The sequence below is a fragment of the Tupaia chinensis genome, unplaced genomic scaffold (assembly GCF_000334495.1).
Source record: "Tupaia chinensis unplaced genomic scaffold, TupChi_1.0 Scaffold138517_1, whole genome shotgun sequence".
In the NCBI taxonomy this organism is placed as follows: Eukaryota; Metazoa; Chordata; class Mammalia; order Scandentia; family Tupaiidae; genus Tupaia; species Tupaia belangeri.
In genome coordinates this window covers 1820157-1840659 of record NW_006198412.1, presented here as the reverse complement: position 1 = coordinate 1840659, position 20503 = coordinate 1820157, and the positions used below count along the sequence as shown (strand labels likewise).

At 42.9% G+C, this 20503-nt stretch overlaps 1 protein-coding gene across 1 annotated transcript in view; it reads right to left on the bottom strand.

Annotated features, from left to right (window-relative positions):
- Positions 1-20503, bottom strand: part of PTGFRN (prostaglandin F2 receptor inhibitor) — a 53055-nt gene that overhangs the window by 8652 nt on the left and 23900 nt on the right. The window contains exons 6-8 of the mRNA XM_027765506.1: positions 15762-16187; positions 11793-12212; positions 2340-2447 (exon numbers count right to left, since the gene is read on the bottom strand). Coding sequence (XP_027621307.1) covers positions 2340-2447; positions 11793-12212; positions 15762-16187 — 954 coding nt within the window. The remainder of the gene's footprint in view (positions 1-2339; positions 2448-11792; positions 12213-15761; positions 16188-20503) is intronic.

Below are 20503 nucleotides of genomic sequence, written 5' to 3'. Positions count from 1 at the left end.
TAGAACATATAGGGAACTCAAAAAGGTCACCCATAAAAAAAAATGAATAATCCAATTATAAAGTAGGCAAATGAACTGAAAAGACAACTCTCCAAGGAAGACTTAGGAATGGCCAAGAGGCATATAAAAAAATATTCAAAAGTCTCTCATCATAAGGGAAATGCAAATTAGAACCACAGTGAAATACCATTTAACCCCAGTAAGAATGGTTAGTATCAAAAAAATAAAGAATGACAAGTGCTGGTGAGACTGTGGTGAAAAGGAAGCCATCCTCTGCTGTTGGTGGAAACAAATTAGTTCAATCTCTGTGTAAAACAATATGGAGGTTTCTCAAAAAACCTACGAATAGAATTTTCATGACCCAGTAACCCCATTCCTCGGTATTCACCCAAAGAATAGAAAAACACTCAATCAGAAAGACATTTATACATCATGTTTACTGCAGCATTATTCACAATTGCTAAAACATGGAACCAACCTAAATGTCCAAAAACTTAGGACTGGGTCAAAAACTGTGGCACATATATACTATGGACTATAAAGAAACAATAAGACTCTATCGTTTGACTCAAAATGGATGGATGTAGAAGACCTAATATTGAGTGAAGTGAGCTGGACTTTGAAACCTACACACTGTGTATCTCCACTTATTTTGCAATAAAGGTCTGGAAAAAAAGGAAAACAAGAAAAAAAAAGTCTTCAATAAAGTTATAGCATTTCTTTTACATGTCATATAAATTCCAATTCAAAAAATTCAAAAGAAATCAATTCTAGAGTATTGCCAGATGTAAAATGACGCTTACAAAGCTTACTGGTTTGAATTTTAAAATTTTTGCAGATTTTAAACAAAAGATAGATAATTTAAGAAGCATATGGATTTATATATTGTTGAGGGTTTTTTTTTGTTTGTTTAAGAGCTTTATTAATTTTTTCCACCTTGAGGAGAAAAAAAAGAAAAAAATATGCCAAGGACATATGGGCTGCCAAGTGGGTTAGATTCTCTATATGGTCTTTTTCAGAAAAGGAGAGGAGGGCACAATCCCATTCAGTAATGGAGACACGGTAAGTATAAAACATTGAATGTTCTTTCAAGCCCCAAGTGTCAAGACAGAAAAGGAACATCAACTGGTCACTCAATGGGGCCAGAAAGAGAAGATGCAACACAAATGGTACCCCGACTTTTAGGTATCCAGATGGCAATGCTAATAATCTCTAGAAATAAAAGATTTACAAAGATTTCTTAAGAATTCAAACTGGAACCAGCAGATGGCGTAATGGTTACATTGCTGGACTCCATGTAGTCAACCATGGTTCAAATCCTGAACCTGGTGGCTTAAAACTCACACCGGACGTATGTGCATGCGTGCTCAAGATCCCAAGAGGAGATCGGAGGAGAAGGGATTGTGGCATGGTCATTCCCCTGGGGAGGTGATTTCTTGCTTTCTGTCTGTCTCTCTTTGTGTCTCCGGAAAGCATACACGTTCTATAGCAAAAATCTCTCTCAAAAAACAAACAAACAAACAAAACTAACACTAGTACCCCCTGGTCCCTAGTCACTTGCTACTCCTCTATCCTGCTCTGTATTTCTTTAAAACGTTATTTGCTACCTGATATTATGTGGTGATTTATTTCTTGCCTGTGTTCTTCCATGAGGCCAGACTTTGTTCATGTTTGTTTCCAGCATCTAGAGCGGCACTTGTACACTGAAGGAGCTCTAGAAATATCTGAATGAATAAATGAATGAAAGACAAAAAAAGGAAGAGCCAGACTCTGCAAATGGGTTTCCAAACAGCGTGAAACAGCTGCAGAGGCGATCCATCGATTGCCTTCGTAACTCAGATTCAAATGTCTGGACAAGTTTCAAGTAATCTAACAGATTCATCCATTCAACAATTATTTATTAAATATCTACCAAGTACAAAGTACCAAGTCAGATAGTTTGGGAATGAAGAGTCTAATCCCTGACCCCTCCATCTGTGTAATACTGTGAGGATGATGTGAGAAACATTTATAAAAAGCAATGTAGTGGACCAGCAGTTGGCATAATGGCTATGTCGCTGGACTCTCATGTAGTCAACCATGGTTCGAGTCCCAGACCCGGTGGCTTAAACTCATGTCAGGCGTGTGTGCATATGTGCCCAAGATCCTCAGAGGAAAATGGAAGAGAAGGGATTGTGGTGTGGCCACCCCCCTGGGGGGTGATTTTTCACTTTCTGTCTCTCTCTCTCTGTCTTTTTGGTGAGCACATGTGCCCTATAGCAAAAACCTCTCAAAAATAAATAAGTAAGTAAGTAAATAAAAAAGCAATGTAGGGAAGGAGGAAGGGTGGAGGGAGGTACCTGGGTCCAGCACTGCTCCTTCAACAGTAATGATACAGAACAATTTGATCAGATCTCCCCGGATGACTGACGGTGTGTCCGAATGCACAGAGGCATTAAATATGGGACCTGGAAGAAAGTGACACCAGCCTCATTATTCTGTTTCACACTTTTGTCAAATCCTTTCTTGATGTTCTAACAGGCATCTAAATGTGGTTTCCTTTCCTGGGAACTGGTCTAGAAATTCACACAATAGGTGTCCTAAGGTTGCCTTTCTTTTATTCAGAGATCTACCTGCATTAGGCACATCTAAATAAGCTCTGTCTTAAGATTACAACCAAAATGGAATTCTTCCAAGAGTTTCCTGTGAGCTGACTTTTCTTTTTCCTCTTCTTTGGTGACAACCATGGTTTCGTTCAAAGGCCACCTCCATCTGCCACCCTGGAATAGCACAGGTTGTTTCTGGTTCAGTGTGGGTTCAATTGTTTAACAGGGTGGCTTGAAGATCACAGGGTGAGGTCTGAACCAGTGATGCTTTTGGTCCCAACAGGTGAGTGGCTTCAATGTACTGTGATGGGTGCTAGGGATGGGGGGTCGCCTGCTTTTAAGAGGCTGCAATCCAATCAGGAGTCAGACATGCCAACAATGATGATGTTAATATGAAGTACGATGGGAGTACAATATACAGGTCGCCTCATTTCCCCAGGCAGGCAGGACACGTACTCTTGTCCGCCAGGGGAAATTGAGGCGACCTGGACATTCCTTCCAAAGATTAACCAAGTGGGGTAGGTTATATATGTCTGTGTGTTGAGTGGGGGATGCTAGAGGTATACAGTAACTCTGTACTTTCTGTTCAATTTTGTGTGAACCTAAGACTGCTCTAAAAACTAAAGTCTAGTAAAAAATAAACAAAATACCACTCCTAGGCAGTATTTGTCATGCAAACCTTCCTGGACACACTGCAGGCATAATTGTTTTTAAACCATCTGTGAAACCCTCTTAGTGAGAATGTTTTATAGTTTTAAACCAAGCTAATCCTAAGAGTTCAGTGCTTATTTTATCCCCACTCCTAAAGTCTATGAAAAGGCAAACCTGAAAGCAGGTTCCAGAACATCAATACTATGGGATTCCCTAGAAAGCAAAGATAGATGACCTTGAACATTAATTTTAAATCACATTAGAAGCTGAAAATACAGGTGTTACAACTTTTTTGTTCAGATTACCAGAAAGGAAAATTACCCTAAAGTATTTTTTAAAAAAACTTCTAATGGCTGGCATAGTGGTTATGGGAGCCAGATCCCATAGAGCCAACAGCAGTTCGAATCCTAGCCTCAGTGCTTGAAAAACATGCCAGGTGTGTGTGTGTGAGTGTGTATGTGTGTGTGTGTGTGTGTGTGTGTGTGTGTGTGCATGTGTGTGTGCATGTCCCAAATCCCAACAGGATAGAGAAATGGAAAAGGGACTGTGGTGTGGACACATCCCTCTGGGGATGCCTTTTCTCTTCCTCCCTCCATCCCTCCCTGTCTAGTGAGCACATACATCCTCTGACAATTAAAATCAAACCAGAGCAAACCAAACAAAAAGACTTTAAAAAAAATGACCATAAGAAAATAACATATTATGTCACCCAATGAGGCAATTAATTGAAATGGCTCTGTTTTGACCAATAAGATAAATTCATCAGGTTGCTTTCATAACACCGAGTGCATGAGTGATTTGTGTTTTCCTGGGAGAAAAGTGAAGGATCGTTGTAGAATATGGAATCCTATGAGGGTCAAGCAGCCCTGGGCGGCAACTATTGAGAGTTCTGATTAGCCAGACAGCAGCCAAGAGGGAATCTTCTGTAGGAGGATGGTGAACATGACAGGATGGCACTTCCAGAAAACAGGGAGAGGAATGAGAGCAATGAGGACAAGGAAACTTGACCTACTTCTGGACTTCATCTCCTTCAATTAACTCAGCCCTCAGCCTGGCTCCCGCAGGTCCTGACCGCCCTGGACTCGTGCTGCCTGTAGCAGGCAGAGGGACAGGATCAGATTGATTGCTCTGAGCTGACTCTGTGGTGATGACGGGGAGTGCTCTGTGCTGTATGTAAGTGAGGACAGGTTAGCAGTGAGTGAGTGCAGGTCAGTAGTGACCATTGGAAGCAATGGGAACCTCATATTCTAAGATCAGAAATTTCACTGTAATAAACGGAGCTATATTAAGGGCCTTTCTAACAGTGTTTAGATTTACATTTCTATTTACTGAATTTTAAACAGCAAAGGAAGACTTACTAATTCGGACAAATTTCACTTTTTCTTTGTATTTCCAAAGAAAACCCCAAATGGCTTCTGGGTTACAAGTACAGTTCTCATTTCCCCTGCTGGTTGTGGCTATGAGAATCAAACAGCATTTCTAGTCTGGCTCACAACACAGACGGGACCGGGGAAAAGGCCTTCATTGTAGTGAGCAAGTCACAGTAGTAGATTTCCTTCTAATGAAATCAACAGCTCACTGTTAATATGGGTCATTATCCCAGGCTTAGAAATATTTTCATTATGGTCAATTTCTGTGGTAATGCTGTTTTTGTGAGGGGATTTGTCTGGTTAACTTCACAGATGACAGACCGTGGCACAGAGAATTTAAGTGAACAACTGGAGTCACTAGGGGTCCCCTGATTCATAGTCTGCAGAGAATACAGGAACCACTTAGCTTTTAAATATAAATGCTGAAACACACCATATTCCAACCTCAGCCCCTAAAACAGGGCTGTTAATAGCAGTGTTTTGGTGAAAGCAAAAACTGCAGACCATGTGCACAACCATCAGTAGGGCAATGGTTCTGCAAACTCTTGTCTGTGTATGCATTACCATTGGTATTTACCAAGGGCTGTTGTATCATGGAAAATACTTATAACATTAAGGGGGGAGGGGAAAGATTATAAAATTGTATATACAGCCTGATTGTGAAGTTATGAAGGAAATATACAAAGAAAAAATTCTAGGAAAATGAACAACGCAAATTAGCAGGATTATGGGTAATTGGTATTTGGTTTTCTTCCCTTCTTTCTGCTTTACTCTATTTTCAGATTTTCTATATTCAGGAGAAAAGATTGTATTATTCTTCTCCTAGAAGGTCAAAAGCCACACCATCACATTCAAATCCTATTTCTCCTTTGCCACTTTGAGTCACTAAAAGCCAAGACTCAAGGATCAGAGCAGTGGGCCCTGAAAGGACCTCTTGTGTCTGTTTTAAGGTGTGTGGCTGATTTTAGCAAGTGAAGGATTTCAGTGCCAAATTAATGCTTGCTGGAGGCTACTGCTTTATACAGAGTCCTGAATCTAATGGCCACTTTTCCTAATTAATGTGAACTGGCCATGACATCTCTATGGATTAAATAAAATCAAACCTTAGGCAGTCTATTCAACTGGGAAGGTACAACAATTTTATCTGCTATGCCAAAACGTAAAGAATTGAAAAGTAGATTTAATACTTGTTCCTAACCCAGAAATACATACAAAAGATTTTATGCCAGGGATCGGCAGTTGGCATAATGGCTATGTCACTGGACTCCCATATAGTCAACCGCAGTTCAAGTCCCAGACCTGGTGGCTTAAACTCATGATGGGCGGATGTGTGTGCGTGCCCAAGATCCTGAGAGGAGAATGGAGGAGAAGGGATTGCAGTGTAGCCATCCCTTCGGGGGTGATTTCTCACTTTCTGTCTCTGTCTCTCTCTGTCTTTCTGGTGAGTGCACATGCCCTATAACAAAAACCTCTCAAAAAAAAAAAAAAAAAAAAAAGAGAGAGAGAGATTTTATGTCTCTCATCTTTCACATAACAGTTTTTTTAAAAAAATCAAATAACAAATGTAAAACAAGGTGGATTTGACTCCTACAGATAGTAAAATAGATACACAGATAAAGAACAAAAACCACAAAATCATCTCATTTTAACAAACACAGAAAAAGCATTTGACAACACTAACACCTTTCTATGATAAAACACTCAACAAACTAGGAAAAGAAGGAAACTTACTCAACCCAATAAAGGACATCTATGAAAAGCCCACAGCTAACATGACAGTGATGAAAGACTGAAAGCTTTCCACCTAAGATCAGTAACAAGACAAGGACGGTCACTTGTGCTACTTCTATTGAACCCTATACCGGGTTCTAACCAGGGCAACTAGACAGGAAAATGAAATAGAAGGTGTTCATTTTGGAAATTAGAGAAGTAAAACTACTGCTATTCATAAAAGACATGACCTTATATTTTAAAAATTATACAGAATTCATAAAAATCTACTAGAACTAGTAAATATTTTCAGCAAAGTTGTAGAAGAACAATTATGAGGAGGCATCTAAAAGCTTGTGGAATAACTGAATTAACACACAAGTTTACTTTGGTGCAAAACATTTTTGAAATCCACACACAGCTTTTTTCAGAATATGCATATTACACAAACTTTTTGAGGACTTGTATACAAAAATAAGTTGTGTTTTTATACGACCACAGTAAGTAAACTGAAAAGTAAATTAAGAAAGCAATTCCATTTACAATAACATCAAAGAGACTAAAATACCTAGGACAAATATAACAAAAGAAGGTTAACATTTGTATACTGAAAACTATAAAACATCACTGAAAGAAATAAAGGAAGACCTAAATAAATGGAAAGACTTCCCATGTTTATAGGTGAGAAGATAAAGTTTATTAAATGGCAATGCTCTCCAAATTGATGTATGGATTTAACAAAAGACCTATTAAAGCTCCAGGTGTCTTTTTTTTTTTTCTCTTTTTTTTTTAGAAATTGACAGATTGATCTTTTAAAGTCATGAGAAATGCAATGGACCCAGGTTAGCCAAAACAACCTTAAAAGAGAAGAAGGTTAAAAGACTCATACTTGATTTCAAAACAAATGAGAAAGCTTTAGTAGTCAAAGAATATAACACTGGTGTAAGCACAGAAATACAGATGACTGGAGTAGAATGGAAAGTCCGGAAGTAAATCTTTATTGTTAAGATTTCTGAAAAGGGTGCCAAGACAAGAAAACAGAGGAAAGAACAGACTTTTCAACTAACGATGCCAAGACAAATGAATAGACCCATGCAAAATAATAAAACTAGATTCCTTCTTCAATCCACTAAAACCCTGGTAAATTAACTAAAAATGGATCCTAGCTATAAATCTAAGAGCTAAAACTACAAAGCCCTTAGAGGAAAATTTAGGCATAAATGTTCATGGCCTTGGGTAGGTAATGATTTCTTAGATATGACACCAAATATGCAAGTAACAAAAGGAAAAAACAGAGAAGAGGCCAGACAGTGGTACAGCAGTAAAATGTGATGCTCTTGAAGTCGTGCCCATATAGGACGGTTCCTAGTTCAAGTCTGCAGACCTTTCTGAGTATGCAAGACACGTGTGTGCCCATGATTCAGGGCTGGTTGAAGCTGGGGTGGATCATGGCATCAGAATCTTGTTGGGGGTGCTGTTTCTTTCTGTCTCTTTTGCTCATGGAAGAAATGAGTAAAACAAACAAAAAAACCCCACAAAAACAAACAGATAAATTGGGCTTTATCACAAAAACTTTGGGGCTTTGGGCTGGCTCTGTGGCCTGGTGGTTAAGACAGCTGAATTCCACATGGTTTACCTTACAGTTTGAATCTTGGACCCAGTGGCTTGAGAGATAGAGAGAGATGAGAACTATGCCAGACAGCATGATTTTCAAGCCACTGGGTCCGGACTAGAACTGCATACATGCCCAAAATCCCAAAAGGAAGGAGAGATGGAGTAGAAGGGATTTGGACGTGACATTCCCCACCAGGGGTGCTTTCTCTTCTCCCTCTCTATCTCTCTACCATGTGTACATGTGCCCTCTAGCTAAAAAAAATAAACAAACAAAAAAGGCTGGTGCGTCATGAGATAGCATTGAGAAAGAGAAGGAAAAAAAAAAAAAAAAACTACCCAGAGAATGAGAGAAGATATTTTGAAATATTGTTTATGGCAGCATTATTAATAGTAAATAAGTGGAAATAATTTAAATGTTCATCAACAGATGCCGGGATAAACAAATGTAGTACATCCATCCACATAAGGAGACATTATTCGGCCACAAAAAGGAATGAAGTACTGATAATCTTATAATACGGCTGGACCTTAGAAACATTATGCTAAGGGAAAGAAACCAGTGAAAAAGAGTCCACATAGTGCACGGTTCAATTCATATGAAATGCCTAGAAGAGACAAATCTCTAGAGATAAAAAAGTAGAGTAGTGGCTATCAGGGGCAGATGGGAGTGACTGCCACTGGAAACAGGGTTTCCTTTGGGCATGGTTAAATCTTCCTGGAATTACGCAGTAGTGATGACTCAAACTCTGTACCTATAAAAACCGAAAGCATTGCTTGTATACTTTGAAAGGGTGAATGTTGTGGTATGTGAACTATACCTCAATAAAGCTGTTATTAAAAACAAATGGTCTGGGGGCCAGTAAGTGGCATGATGGCCCACACGACCAGCCATGGTTCAAGTCCTGGGCATAGTACCTTGAAGACCATGCTGGGCACGTGTGTGGGCATGTCCAAAATCCAAAGAGGAGAACAGAGGAGATGGGAATGTGGCATGGCCAGCTCCCCCGGGGGTTCATTTTTTTACCTTCCCTCTCATTGTCGCTGGCTCTCTGGCAAGCGCATGTGCCCTGTGGCAAAAACCTTAAAAAAAAAAAAAGAATCAAAAAACAAAAATAGGCTGGACAGTTGTGTAGTAATAATAAAAAAAATGCAGTTCTCTGCAAGTCTGACCCATATGTTAAGTTCCAAGTTTGCATCTGGAGATCCCCTGATACACTGGGCACTTGCATGCCTATGACCTGGGGCTGGCTGAAGCTGGCAGAGGGGGACAGTCACAGAGTTGCGTCCCTGTTGGAGTACCTCTCCCTTTGTCTCTCTCACTGAAGGAATAAATAAACTTCAAAAATTATTTAAAGCCCAAACAAATAAATACACAGTTAAAAAACAAACAAACAAAAAAGCCTATGCTTTCCCTGCTGTTTCCAAATCTAAGATCTTAAATCAGTATTTTCCCTTTATTAATTTTAAAGGTTAAGAGATGCTGTGAATTATTTCACCATAAACCATAATAGGTTATACTACAAGTTAATATTAATAGAAAACAAACTTCTGAGTCTAGCTTACCTTTAATATAAATGCTAATAATTGAATTCAACAAATATCTTGCATTCATTAATTAATGCCTCAATTTACTTATTTATTTATGTATTTATTTATTTATTTATTTTGGAGTGGTTTTTGCTATAGGGCGTGTGCGCTTGCCAGAAAGACAGAGAGAGACAGAAAGTGAGAAATCACCCCCCAGGGTGGATGGCCACGTGGCAATCCCTTCTCCTCCATTCTCCTCTCAGGATCTTGGGCACACACGCACCTGTGCCCGGTGTGAGTTCAAGCTACCAGGTCCAGTACTCGAACCACGGTTGATTACATGGGAGTCCAGTAACATAGTCACTACGCTGCTATTCCTCCTCAATTTATTTTTTAAGAGGCTTTTGCCTTAGGGTGTATGCACTGGCCAGAGAGAGAGAAAGAGATGGTAGAGGGAAAGTGAGAAATCACCCTCGGGGGGAATGGCTATGCCGCAATGCCTTGTCTTCCTGGAATCTTAGGCACACGCATGCACGTGCTTATAGCATGATTTTCAAGCCACTGGGTCCGGACTCAAACCACAATCAGCCATTTGGGAGGGAGTCCAGAGACATAACTGCTATGCCCTCTGCTGGCCCCAATGACTTGATTTTTACAGACGAGTATAAGTTTATACATTCAGAGATTTCTAACTGAAACCCAAGGCAGTGTTAGTGAAAGCATTTAGCCTTAAACTCACATATAATAATCCTTAACACTGATACTCTAAATAAATTTGGAAATAAAAATTTGTGTTGTTTTTTAATTGTCAGAGGGTACATGCAGTTACCAGGGGGGAGACAGACAGAGAGAGAGAAAGAGAGAGAGAGAGAGAGAGAGAGAGAGAGAGAGAGCATCTTTCAATGGGGTGTGGTCATGCTGTAATCCTTTTTACCTCTAATTCTCCATTCCATCAAGATTTGGGGCACACACATGCCTGGTGTGTTTTTCAAGCCCCCAGGGCCACAATTCAAACTGTGGTTAGTCACGAGGGATCTGGCTCCCTATACACAGTGCTTAACCTCTGTGCTATGGAACTGGCCCTAGGGATTAAAAACTTTTAAACCAGGGCCAAACCTGTAGCACAGTGGTCAGGCTTTGTGCAGATAAAATAGAATCCTACATGGTTGACAGGAGCCGGAGTCCCATCCCCACTCTCTAGAAAAATGTGCTGAGCATCCACTTCCATGCCCGGGATCGCAAAGGGATAGAGGACTGAGGTGAAAAGGACTGTGGTGTAATAGGCTCTGTTAAGGGGTGCTTTTTCTCCCCCCCTCTCTTCTCTGCTCTCCTCTTTCTCTTTTGCATGCACCATCCACATTAAAAAAATTAAAAAAGAAAAATAACCTTTAAAATCATCTCTCTGCTAAAACAATACACACACACACACACACACACACACACACACAGATCTCTGAGAATCCTAACAAATTACACAGATATATAAGACAGCTCTACTTGAGAATACCTCCTCTGTATCTATGCCATTAAAAAAGTGGACTTATGCATGACATTCTACTTACCAAAGACAAAATCATTTCAGAATAGATATAAAAAGTCCTTGTTTTAATTAACATTTCCACCACTAATAGAGCAACTATTCTTAACAAATCAGTTTGACAAATATTATATATTCACCCATACCATAGCAGCGCTGATGAATTGATTAATTTATGGGAAATCTTTTTTCTAGTCCAAAAGCAAGGTGAGGAATAGGCTGGAATAAATTCATTCGCTGTAGGGCAACTCTGCTCTGGTTAGCTGGGCCAAGAATAGTATTGGGTTGTCAGAAAAATCATGACACATTTTTGCATAGAAAAATACATCACAACTTTTCCGACAACCCAACGGTTACCAGTGACACAAAGGCCACAAATTACATTCCATTTATGAGGTCATTGGGAAAAATCATGTATTTTTCTTCATTTTTTTATATGAAAATGCATGACTTTCCCGATAACCCGACATATGGAATGTCAAGAAAAGGCAAATCTGTAGAGCCAGAAAGTAGGTTAGTGCTGTCAGAGAATGAAAGACAGACGGGAGGGGGATGCAGGGTGTTGGTGAAAGGGTTCGGGGACTTTTTGGATGAAAATGTGGTAGAGCTGACTGTGGTGATGGTCATGCAATCCTGTGAATACACGAAAAGCCACTGAATTATGCACTTTAAACAGGTAAATTATATGGGATGTGAAGTATATCTCAGTAAGGCATTTTTTCAAAATGAGGGTACTCAATCAAAACCCCAGAGTCTTTTGTAGTTCAATCTGTGATTCAATAGGGTTCCTCTGCTCACCTGAGGTTTGGAAGTCTATCTCAATGGGATTGGAGAGACTGGTTGCTGCTTCTCGCCACAGGCTGCCCCCGACAGGAGACCAGGCTGTTACCATGCAGCGGTAGAGCCCTGCATCTGAGACCTGAGTCTGGTACATTCGATAGCGAAATTCATCCTCCTGCACTTTCTCTAACACAACGCCATCCACCCGCGAAGCATCTGTCCAGTTCTCCAGCTTCACCACAGAATCCTGGTCCAGGGAGATGATGTACTTGGTTTCGTTGGGACTGGAGAGGTCCCCGACAGGCTTTTCAGCTGTGATGAGAACGGAGTAGCGTGGCGACTTTATATTCTTGGAAGACACTTTGCATGTCATCTCAAACGTGTTTCCTGCAGCAAAAAAGGGCTTTGGCTGCCTTGCCTTCACCACGAGCACGGAATCTGGAATGAAGCAGCAGGAAGAGGTGACTGCCAACAGGATCAGTTAAAATGGAGATGCATCTAAAAGCTCATGTCAAGAAAATAAGAATTTACTTGGAAATTGCCATATAATAACACTTAAGAAAATCTGGAAATTCAGAAAGAAAATCACGTGTATCTGTAAGCAGGCTGGAAGCCACCACACCGAGAGAAGCAGTCTCATGATTTAATGGGTGTGAGGGGAAAAGGAACTTACAGTGAGGATTTGGTTTTAAAGATTTGCGAGGCCTTCACCAATTCTCTTGGTGAAGTGACTGGGAGCTCGGCTGAGGGTGTAGGCCAAACAGAGCTCATGGTAAGTGAGCTGGGTAAGACATGGTTGGAGAGGCCACTCAGGCCAGGCTCCTGGCCATTCCTTTTGCCTCTTGGCCCCTGAGCGTTGGCTCCGTGCAAAGAAAGTACCTCTACCTAAGCTAGCCTGCTTGGAGGAGCAGAGAAGGGAGACGGGGACTCTCTAATCATGTGATGGCAGCATTACAACAGATCGATTACAAAAATGACTGGAGTATACGCATCTGTACATTTCATTATTTCCACTTGGTTTACACTTTAATTTTAGAGATGCTGTTTTAACATTTTGAGCAAGTGTCTATAGACACACTAACTTTAAGTTAAATGTGTTGCTCTCCGCTTCTCTGTCAAAACAAAATTCCTAAGCATATGTATATTAGGATTCATCTACTGTACAGCACAATGCCAGGCACTGGGAATGTACTTACACACTTGTGGAAAGGATGCACAAATAAGTTAGACACACTCCTTTTATGCCCTTTTTTATTTTTAAAGGCAGGGCCTCCCTGTGGTTGATCCTCCTACTTCAGCCTCCCTTCAGGGACCAGAGGCAAGTGCTGACGCACCTGCTCTTTTGCAGGCAAGGCCTTGCTATGCTACCCAGGCCAGCCTTGAGCTCATGATCCTTCTGCCTCAGCCTCCCAAGTGGTTGGGATTACCGGTACAGACCACCATGCCAGGCCTCTAGGTTGGCCCAAGAATCAAATGTGGGCCCCCCATGTAGTCCCAGCCTATAAAGCACAGTGTCTTAGCAGCACAAACTACCATGACCGGGCCCCCTTTTTATCCTTTCATAAGATGATTAATTCTCTAATCTGTTTAGCTATAAAATGAGATTTTCATGTTGGGTTTTTGGAACCCAAGCCTATTAGCAGAACAGACATGCTACACTGTCTCTCCAGAACCACTGATTTCTGAGATTCTCTTGAGCCACCCCATTCTACCTCCATTCTCCTGTGAGTTGGCTCTCTATTCACTCATGAAACAAAGTGAAAGCCTTCCATACTCCACATGTGGGGAATACAGTAGTGAGTGACACAGAAATCCCTCCCTTTACATGCTAGTGAGGAAGACAGACAAAACAACTGGAGCCTGAGGAGCTGCTCCTGGAGTCTAAACTCAAAAGAAACACCACCGCCCCAGCCCCACACACCCCCACCAGAGTTCCAGGGCTTTGGCCTGGCTCAGGAACCTCTGGCAGTCAGCAGGAAGAGGAGCCAGGACTGGTTCAGAGTGACCCAGAGGATATCATCATTGAAGACCTCGAACTAGAAGCATTCAAAGTTCAAGTCAGGTAGATGGAGGAAGAACCCGAGAAGCTAAAGCATCTACACCATGAGGTAGAGAAGCAGATGAATATGAGCCCAGCTCCACACAATGCTACCCAGGGGCCACGTCTGCTGTGGAGGAGATGGAAGCTGCTCCGGCTCCATCTGTGTTGTATTAGTAGGATTATGGAGCAGCCACAGAGGAGCCTGAAACTCACTTTCACAGCTATGGTTCAGTCAGTCATGTTACTATGAGAAATTCAGTGCTTCTCTGTGAGAAATGCAGTGTCCATACCAAAGGATTTGCATATCTGGAGTTCTCACAGAGTCAGTGAGGTCCAAGCGAGTGAGATGTCAAAGACCTGAGAGAGGGGAGCCATGTGCCTGAGTAGTGAGGGGCTGGCCTCTGCTGGGACATAAGGCTGACCGATACTCAGCCACTGGGGTAGAAGGTATGGGAATTCTCCTCTGACTGGTTTCTTAGGGAAATAGGAAGCAGGACCAACAGCTGAGGGACAGGTGGGGGAGGAGAGGGTTGTGTACTAATCTGGGAGAGTGGGAAGTAAACAAAGGAAATGCGCAACGACTCCTGGGTAGTGTTGGAGCCCACTTGACATAAGTGATTAAAAGTAGGACCAGGGAACATGTTTCAATGTTTTTCTCCCAACATATGAGGATCTGCAAACACAGGCAGGGAGGCGGCAGAGCGCTGGCTTCGAACTGGTTGTGGTTTGGCTAGAGAATAATGCAAACCGAGAGGGGGCAAGAGTGTGAAGGGTGTAGTACACCAGGGCATGACTCTGACTGACTGGGAACTTAGGCTACCTAACGGGAGGTGACTGCAGAGCTGATCCCCACTCTGAGTAAAGAGGGTGCTATGCCAATCACGCCAGGACAGCAGGTATAAACTGAGCAATGGTCACACTACAAAAGAGTGAAGAAGGTGCACCGGGAATGAAGGACAACGCAAGGCTGTCAGTCCTGGCAGGATTGTTGCTGAGTGATCTAGAAAGACACAAGATAGGTTTAGAGAACAGGATGCTTGAAATGGAGACTATGGAGGGGTTTCAGTTATCAGAAGTGAGACGGCTTAATGTAGAGAATACGTGTGGGAGTGAAAGACCACAAGACAGAGGAAGTGTCAGCTAGAGAGGAAGGAGGGACTGAGAGTGAGCAGATTCTCTGTACTGGGGTCTCAACCTTGGGTGTACCTGAGAATCACCCTGGGAGCTCTGAGAAGTGCTCTTGGCCAGCCTGCATGTATGTCAGACCAATTAAAACAGAATTTCTGCTGGGACTCATGGATCAGTATTTTTCTTTTTTTAAGCTTCTAAGGTAATTCTGATTGTGACCTAATGCTCTCCATGGATGCTGAAGTTAGCAAGAGAGAAGTATTAGAGACAGTGGTCATGAAATGAAGGTTAATGCCTTCAAAGAACGGTCAGAGGGCCCAGGAGTCAAGAGACACTGGCAATGCGCAGAGGTGGCTGTGGTCTGATGGCATGAGGTTCGAAGCTGGATATTTTTAGGAGTGAAGGAAATGGTCTAGAAGTTGCAGTGAGGAACAAAAAGGGCACCCACCCCACCTCTAGGCCCAGTTATATGAGGAGTGCAAGAAGAAAATGCCACCACTTCAGAGGGGAAAGTGTCCTCAGAGAGTAAGCCTGGGAATGTTTAATACAAGAAAGAGAAAGGGACATTCAGACATGAGGTTTGGGAAACAGGTGATTTTGCTGACGACACTCTTTGGGTCCTGAGGTGGGTATAGAAGGGGTGGTAGGGAGTTCAAAGAGGGTGCAGAGGGTCATACGTGAGTAATGTCCAGGGCACAGATCTCTGGCCTAAGTGGTGACCTGCGGGGTGATCTTGAATCCGAAACCACATGGTGAGATAACTTCAGCAAACACAAAACAAAACAACACAGGATGATAAACGAGAATCAAGCTCCTACCCTCTGATGCCCAAAATATGTTGGCAGGTTTGGAGAAGACGTCTTTGCTCTTCACCCAGCTGTTGTTCCGCTGTTTGGTCCAGGCAGACACCACACAGTAGTAACTGCCTCTGTCGTCCTCTGTAGTCCTTTGGATCCGGAAATTAAACGTGTCTGTATGCTCCTTAGAGAAAATAAACTCTCCATCCTGGGCCCGTTTCTTGCTCCTCTCTCCATATTTCAGTGTCCAGTCCCCATCCATGACTGCAAGCAGCTCGCTGGTCACCACATCGTCACTGCGCCGGTTCATTCTGTAGTACCACGAGACCGTAAAGCGGACACTCGCCTCCCCACTCTTCGTGTCCACTACCCGGCATTCCAGTTCTGTGGGGTCATCGGCAAACCCAGGGACCTTAGAGGCATTCAGGTACACCTGATAGTCTGGTTCTGAATGTGAGAGAGAGAGAGGGCCAGGATTTAAAAAAAAAGAAAAAATTAGAGTGACATACCAAGAATTAGCAAGAGGACAAGCACTGCTTTTGTTCTGACAATGAAATGCCTATCTTACAACTGCAGAGATGGAAATCAAGTCTTTGCATTGGATAGGAAGGATTCAGTATATGAGTGTTCTTGTAAAACGCTGCCACCCATATCCCTCCCAAGAAAACCGTCTAAGGTAGAAACCAAATGGCCAAAGGTAGAAACCACGATCAGTCCTGATCTTTCTGAAGAGCTGCTGTCTGCTATCAGTTTCCCCAGGAGTTAGAGTTTTTTGAGAAGGTGAGATTATGAAGCCTCTGTGTCCACGCCCTACCGAGAGTGTCTCTGGAATGTCAAGAAAGCATGCAGACCTCCAAGTCCCAATGGAGCAGTACTGGAAATCTTTGTGCTGGAGGACATTCCAGGACTCGAGATCTATCAATCTCCCCATGACTTGGGTTCCTGCCATCCTTGGTCATGCCCAAATGCAAGGCCCTTGAGTCATGTCTCTTACCATTCCTTGCACTTTTTCACTCAATCTGTGTTCAGCGAAACCTCCCAACCCCAAACTCCCCAAAGGACGTTCTTCTCACTGTCACATACCTCACCTGTACAGTTCTGCTGGCCTTGAAGCTTTCTGATTGCAAACCCACCCTACTCACACCTGCCCACTTGTGACTAGCCCATTTCCTGCTCAGCCAGGCACACATTCTGACAGGATGTGGGGCGAAATCTAGTGTTTTCCTAGCCTAGAGACCTCCTCTGCCTCTGTCACAGCCTTGTTCTTTTTCACTTGTCTAAAAAATTGTTTTCTCCAGGGGCCAACAGATGGTGTAGCAAGTTACATCGCTGGACTCCCACAGGGCCAACTGCAGTTCAAGGCCCGGACTTGGTGGCTTGAAACTCATGCCAGGTACATGTGTGTTTGTTTCCAAGGTCCTGGGAGAATGGAGAAGAAGGTATTGTGCCATGGCCATCCCCCATGGGGAGTGATTTCTCACTTTCCCTCTCACTGTCTCTGTCTCTCTATTTCTGGAGAGTACACATGCCCTAAGGCAAAAACCTCTTTTAAAAAGAAAAAAATTGTTTTCTCTTTCCTCTGAGATTTTTTTACATCAGTTTAATTTATTCCCATACCTCTGCATTTTTTGTCCTCACTGGACCAAGTCTTCCTTCACACTGTTCAGGGGAAGAATGTGGAAGTCCCTCTGTAGCCTCTTTTCCTCTCTGCACTGGACCCCTCTGTGTTACACCTCATTCCCTGAAGTTCTCTAGTCCACAGTGGTGTAAGACTGTGGTGACCGTTTTGGGATGCCCTGCAAACTTCCTCTCAGTCTCTCACGTTACCTGGGTCTCAGATACCCAGAGCTGACACTCCTTCTCTGTGCTCCATAAGCAGTCTATGTACTCTGGTATACCAGTTATCTGTTCCACGACCACCCATCCCTGAGGGTCTTATCCCCAAGTACACTGCCTTGCATGCAGTAAGCACTCAATAAATGTTTGCTGCCTTCATTTAGGGTTTTTCATAAAGGCTACAGTGTTCTTCTGTAGCACTTTGCCTCCAGGGAGAAAAATAATGCTACTTAAACAGAGCTTCCTGTTTGCAAGTACTATCTTTATTTGCATCACCTTGATCAAACAGTTGAGTTTTACTTAACATTGCTTTTATTTATGACTCATTCAGATTATAAACTGCTGAGGCAAAGGAACAGTTCTTTGGTGATTTATATTTCTAATAAAATTTATAACATCATGACTTCTCCAAGAATGATTCAGTGGGCCAGGAAATGGAAAGGACTCAAAATCCTAATTCCCTCAAATGTCATCTTCACAAGCGTTTAATTGCAAGTGAGGTTGGACTCGGTGCTGTAGAAAGTTAAACCAGCGTGGCCCTGGCCTGCCCATAGGAGCACACCCTACTATGATGTATGTGTTGCAGAGACCTGAGTGGCCATCCTGCCTCCTCATTTTATAGGCAAGTGTGCTGAGGTTCCCTGCTGGGTAATGCGCTGCCCCCGGGACAGAGTGCTAACACCTCCCAGGCCTCCCTCACAACACCTGACTGGAAATCCCTCTGTAGCCTCTTTTCTTCTCTGCACTGGACACCTCTGTGTTACACCTCAGTGGCCTGGACAAAGGCCAATGAAATGTACCTGTACCATCACACACACTGAAATGTACCTGTACCATCACACACTGAAATGTACCTGTACCATCACACACACTGAAAGGTACCTATGCCATCACACACACTGAAATGTACCTGTACCATCACACACTGAAAGGTACCTGTACCATCACACACACTGAAATGTATCTGTACCATCACACACACTGAAAGGTACCTGTACCATTACACACAGAAATGTACCTGTAAAAAGAGGGGTAACAACAGTAACCAGCTTCTAATTAATTGTTACTGTAAGGACTGAGACATACATAAAAGTGCTTAGGCTGTTGTCTGGCATACACATATGCGTACACACACATACACGTCTGACTTACTATTTGTGGTTCCCATTTCAGATATGACAAGGTGGAGCTTTAAAGAGGTTAACGAGTTGCCCACACAGGTAAATGTACCAGATACAAACCCACCTTCCAAATGTATCCTCATCTCTCACATAAAACAACTTTGTGTCTTCTAAGTACCCGTGACCGACATACTGTCTGTTAGGAGAACCAAATGCCATGCTGTCAATGCCATGCTGAGTGACCGTCGTAGAGAACCTGACCCAGGAGGTCGGCTCCTTTGGACCATCCCCTCAGCCTCACGGTGCCGTACTGACAATGCCATGATGCCACCTATAGCCCTTCTCTTCTGTCTCTAACACACTATGCACTCTTAAAAAAATTTTTTTAAGGTAACTTATTTCTCCCATGAGAGAGAGAGAGTGAGAGAGAGACAGGCATTCTTCACAGGGTCTAACCATGCTGTGATCCTCCCAGCCCTCCAGCCAGCCAAGATCACCAGCATGCCCCACGTGTGCAGGTGAACCTGGGATCTGAAGAGGTAGTGGACCCCTGTCCTGAGACTAAAGAAAAGAACCATTCTTGACATTGGCCATGGCCAGCAAATAGCAACACGGGCAGGGAAAATGAGTCTGGAGAGCTGGGGCAGGAGAGAGAGACGGTGGGAAGTGACCCAAAGCACAACACTGAGGAGCTAGGTCGGTCATGATGAAAGAGTTGATGTTCATGTAGCATTATGCACAATAGTCAAAATATGGAAGCAATGTAAGTGTCCATCAATGAAAAAATGAATGAAGAAAAAGTCACACACACACACAACGCAGAATATAACGAAGTCAAAGTCACAGGAGTAGAGAGTAGAATGGTAGTTACCAGGGCTGTGAGATGGGAAAGGGTGGATATTGGTCAAAGGGCAAACAATTTCAGTTGGACAAGAAGAATAAGTTCCGGAGATCTGTTGCACAACATGGCAACTCTAGTTAATAACAATGAATTGTGCACTTGAAAACTGCTAAGAAAGTCACTTAAACACCACAAAAAATACTAAGTATGCCAGGTCATAGGCTGATGAGCTTGACTGACTGACTCTACCATACAGGCATAAATCAAAACATTATACTGTACACCATAAATACACATAATCATAATCTGTCCATTTAAAAACTGGTAGAGAAGCCATGAGTTGAGTGACCTGGTAAGTGGTAAGGCCATGGAACACATGGCAGCGGTGGTCCAAACTAGCTCCTGCACCAACCACCAGAAGCGCTGGCCTGGTCACACCCCGCAGCTCACTCACCGGGGTATTAGGCCAGTGGATGCCCTGCGTTGGTCTCAACTTTTCCTTAAGCTCCCAACCCAAACACTAGCAAGGGGCTGAGTTCTTGGCACCCCTGCTGGGTGCTTTCATGGCACCTCTGGATCTCTAGCATGGCACACTCACAGCCTAACTGACCCTGTTCCTCATCTACCCCTGCTAATACATGTGTACACACACACACACACACACACACATACACACAGCCAGCAGCTCCTTCCAACTTTTCAGTGACTGCCTCTGTCACCACTTTCCCACCACTCATTTCCCCGGAACCTCGCCTGGTAAGTACGCATCTCCAACCCTTCCTCCTCTCCACTCTGGGATCTCGGGTCTCACACGTTCTACCTCATGTCTCTCCCATTTATTTCCTTCCCAGGCCTGACACACGGCACGGCAGTCACTCTGCAAGTATTTGTGAATAAAAGTAAAGCCTCATGAACCCTCATCCTGGCTCACAGTGCTTCCAGCCGAGACTACAATATATAAGTTC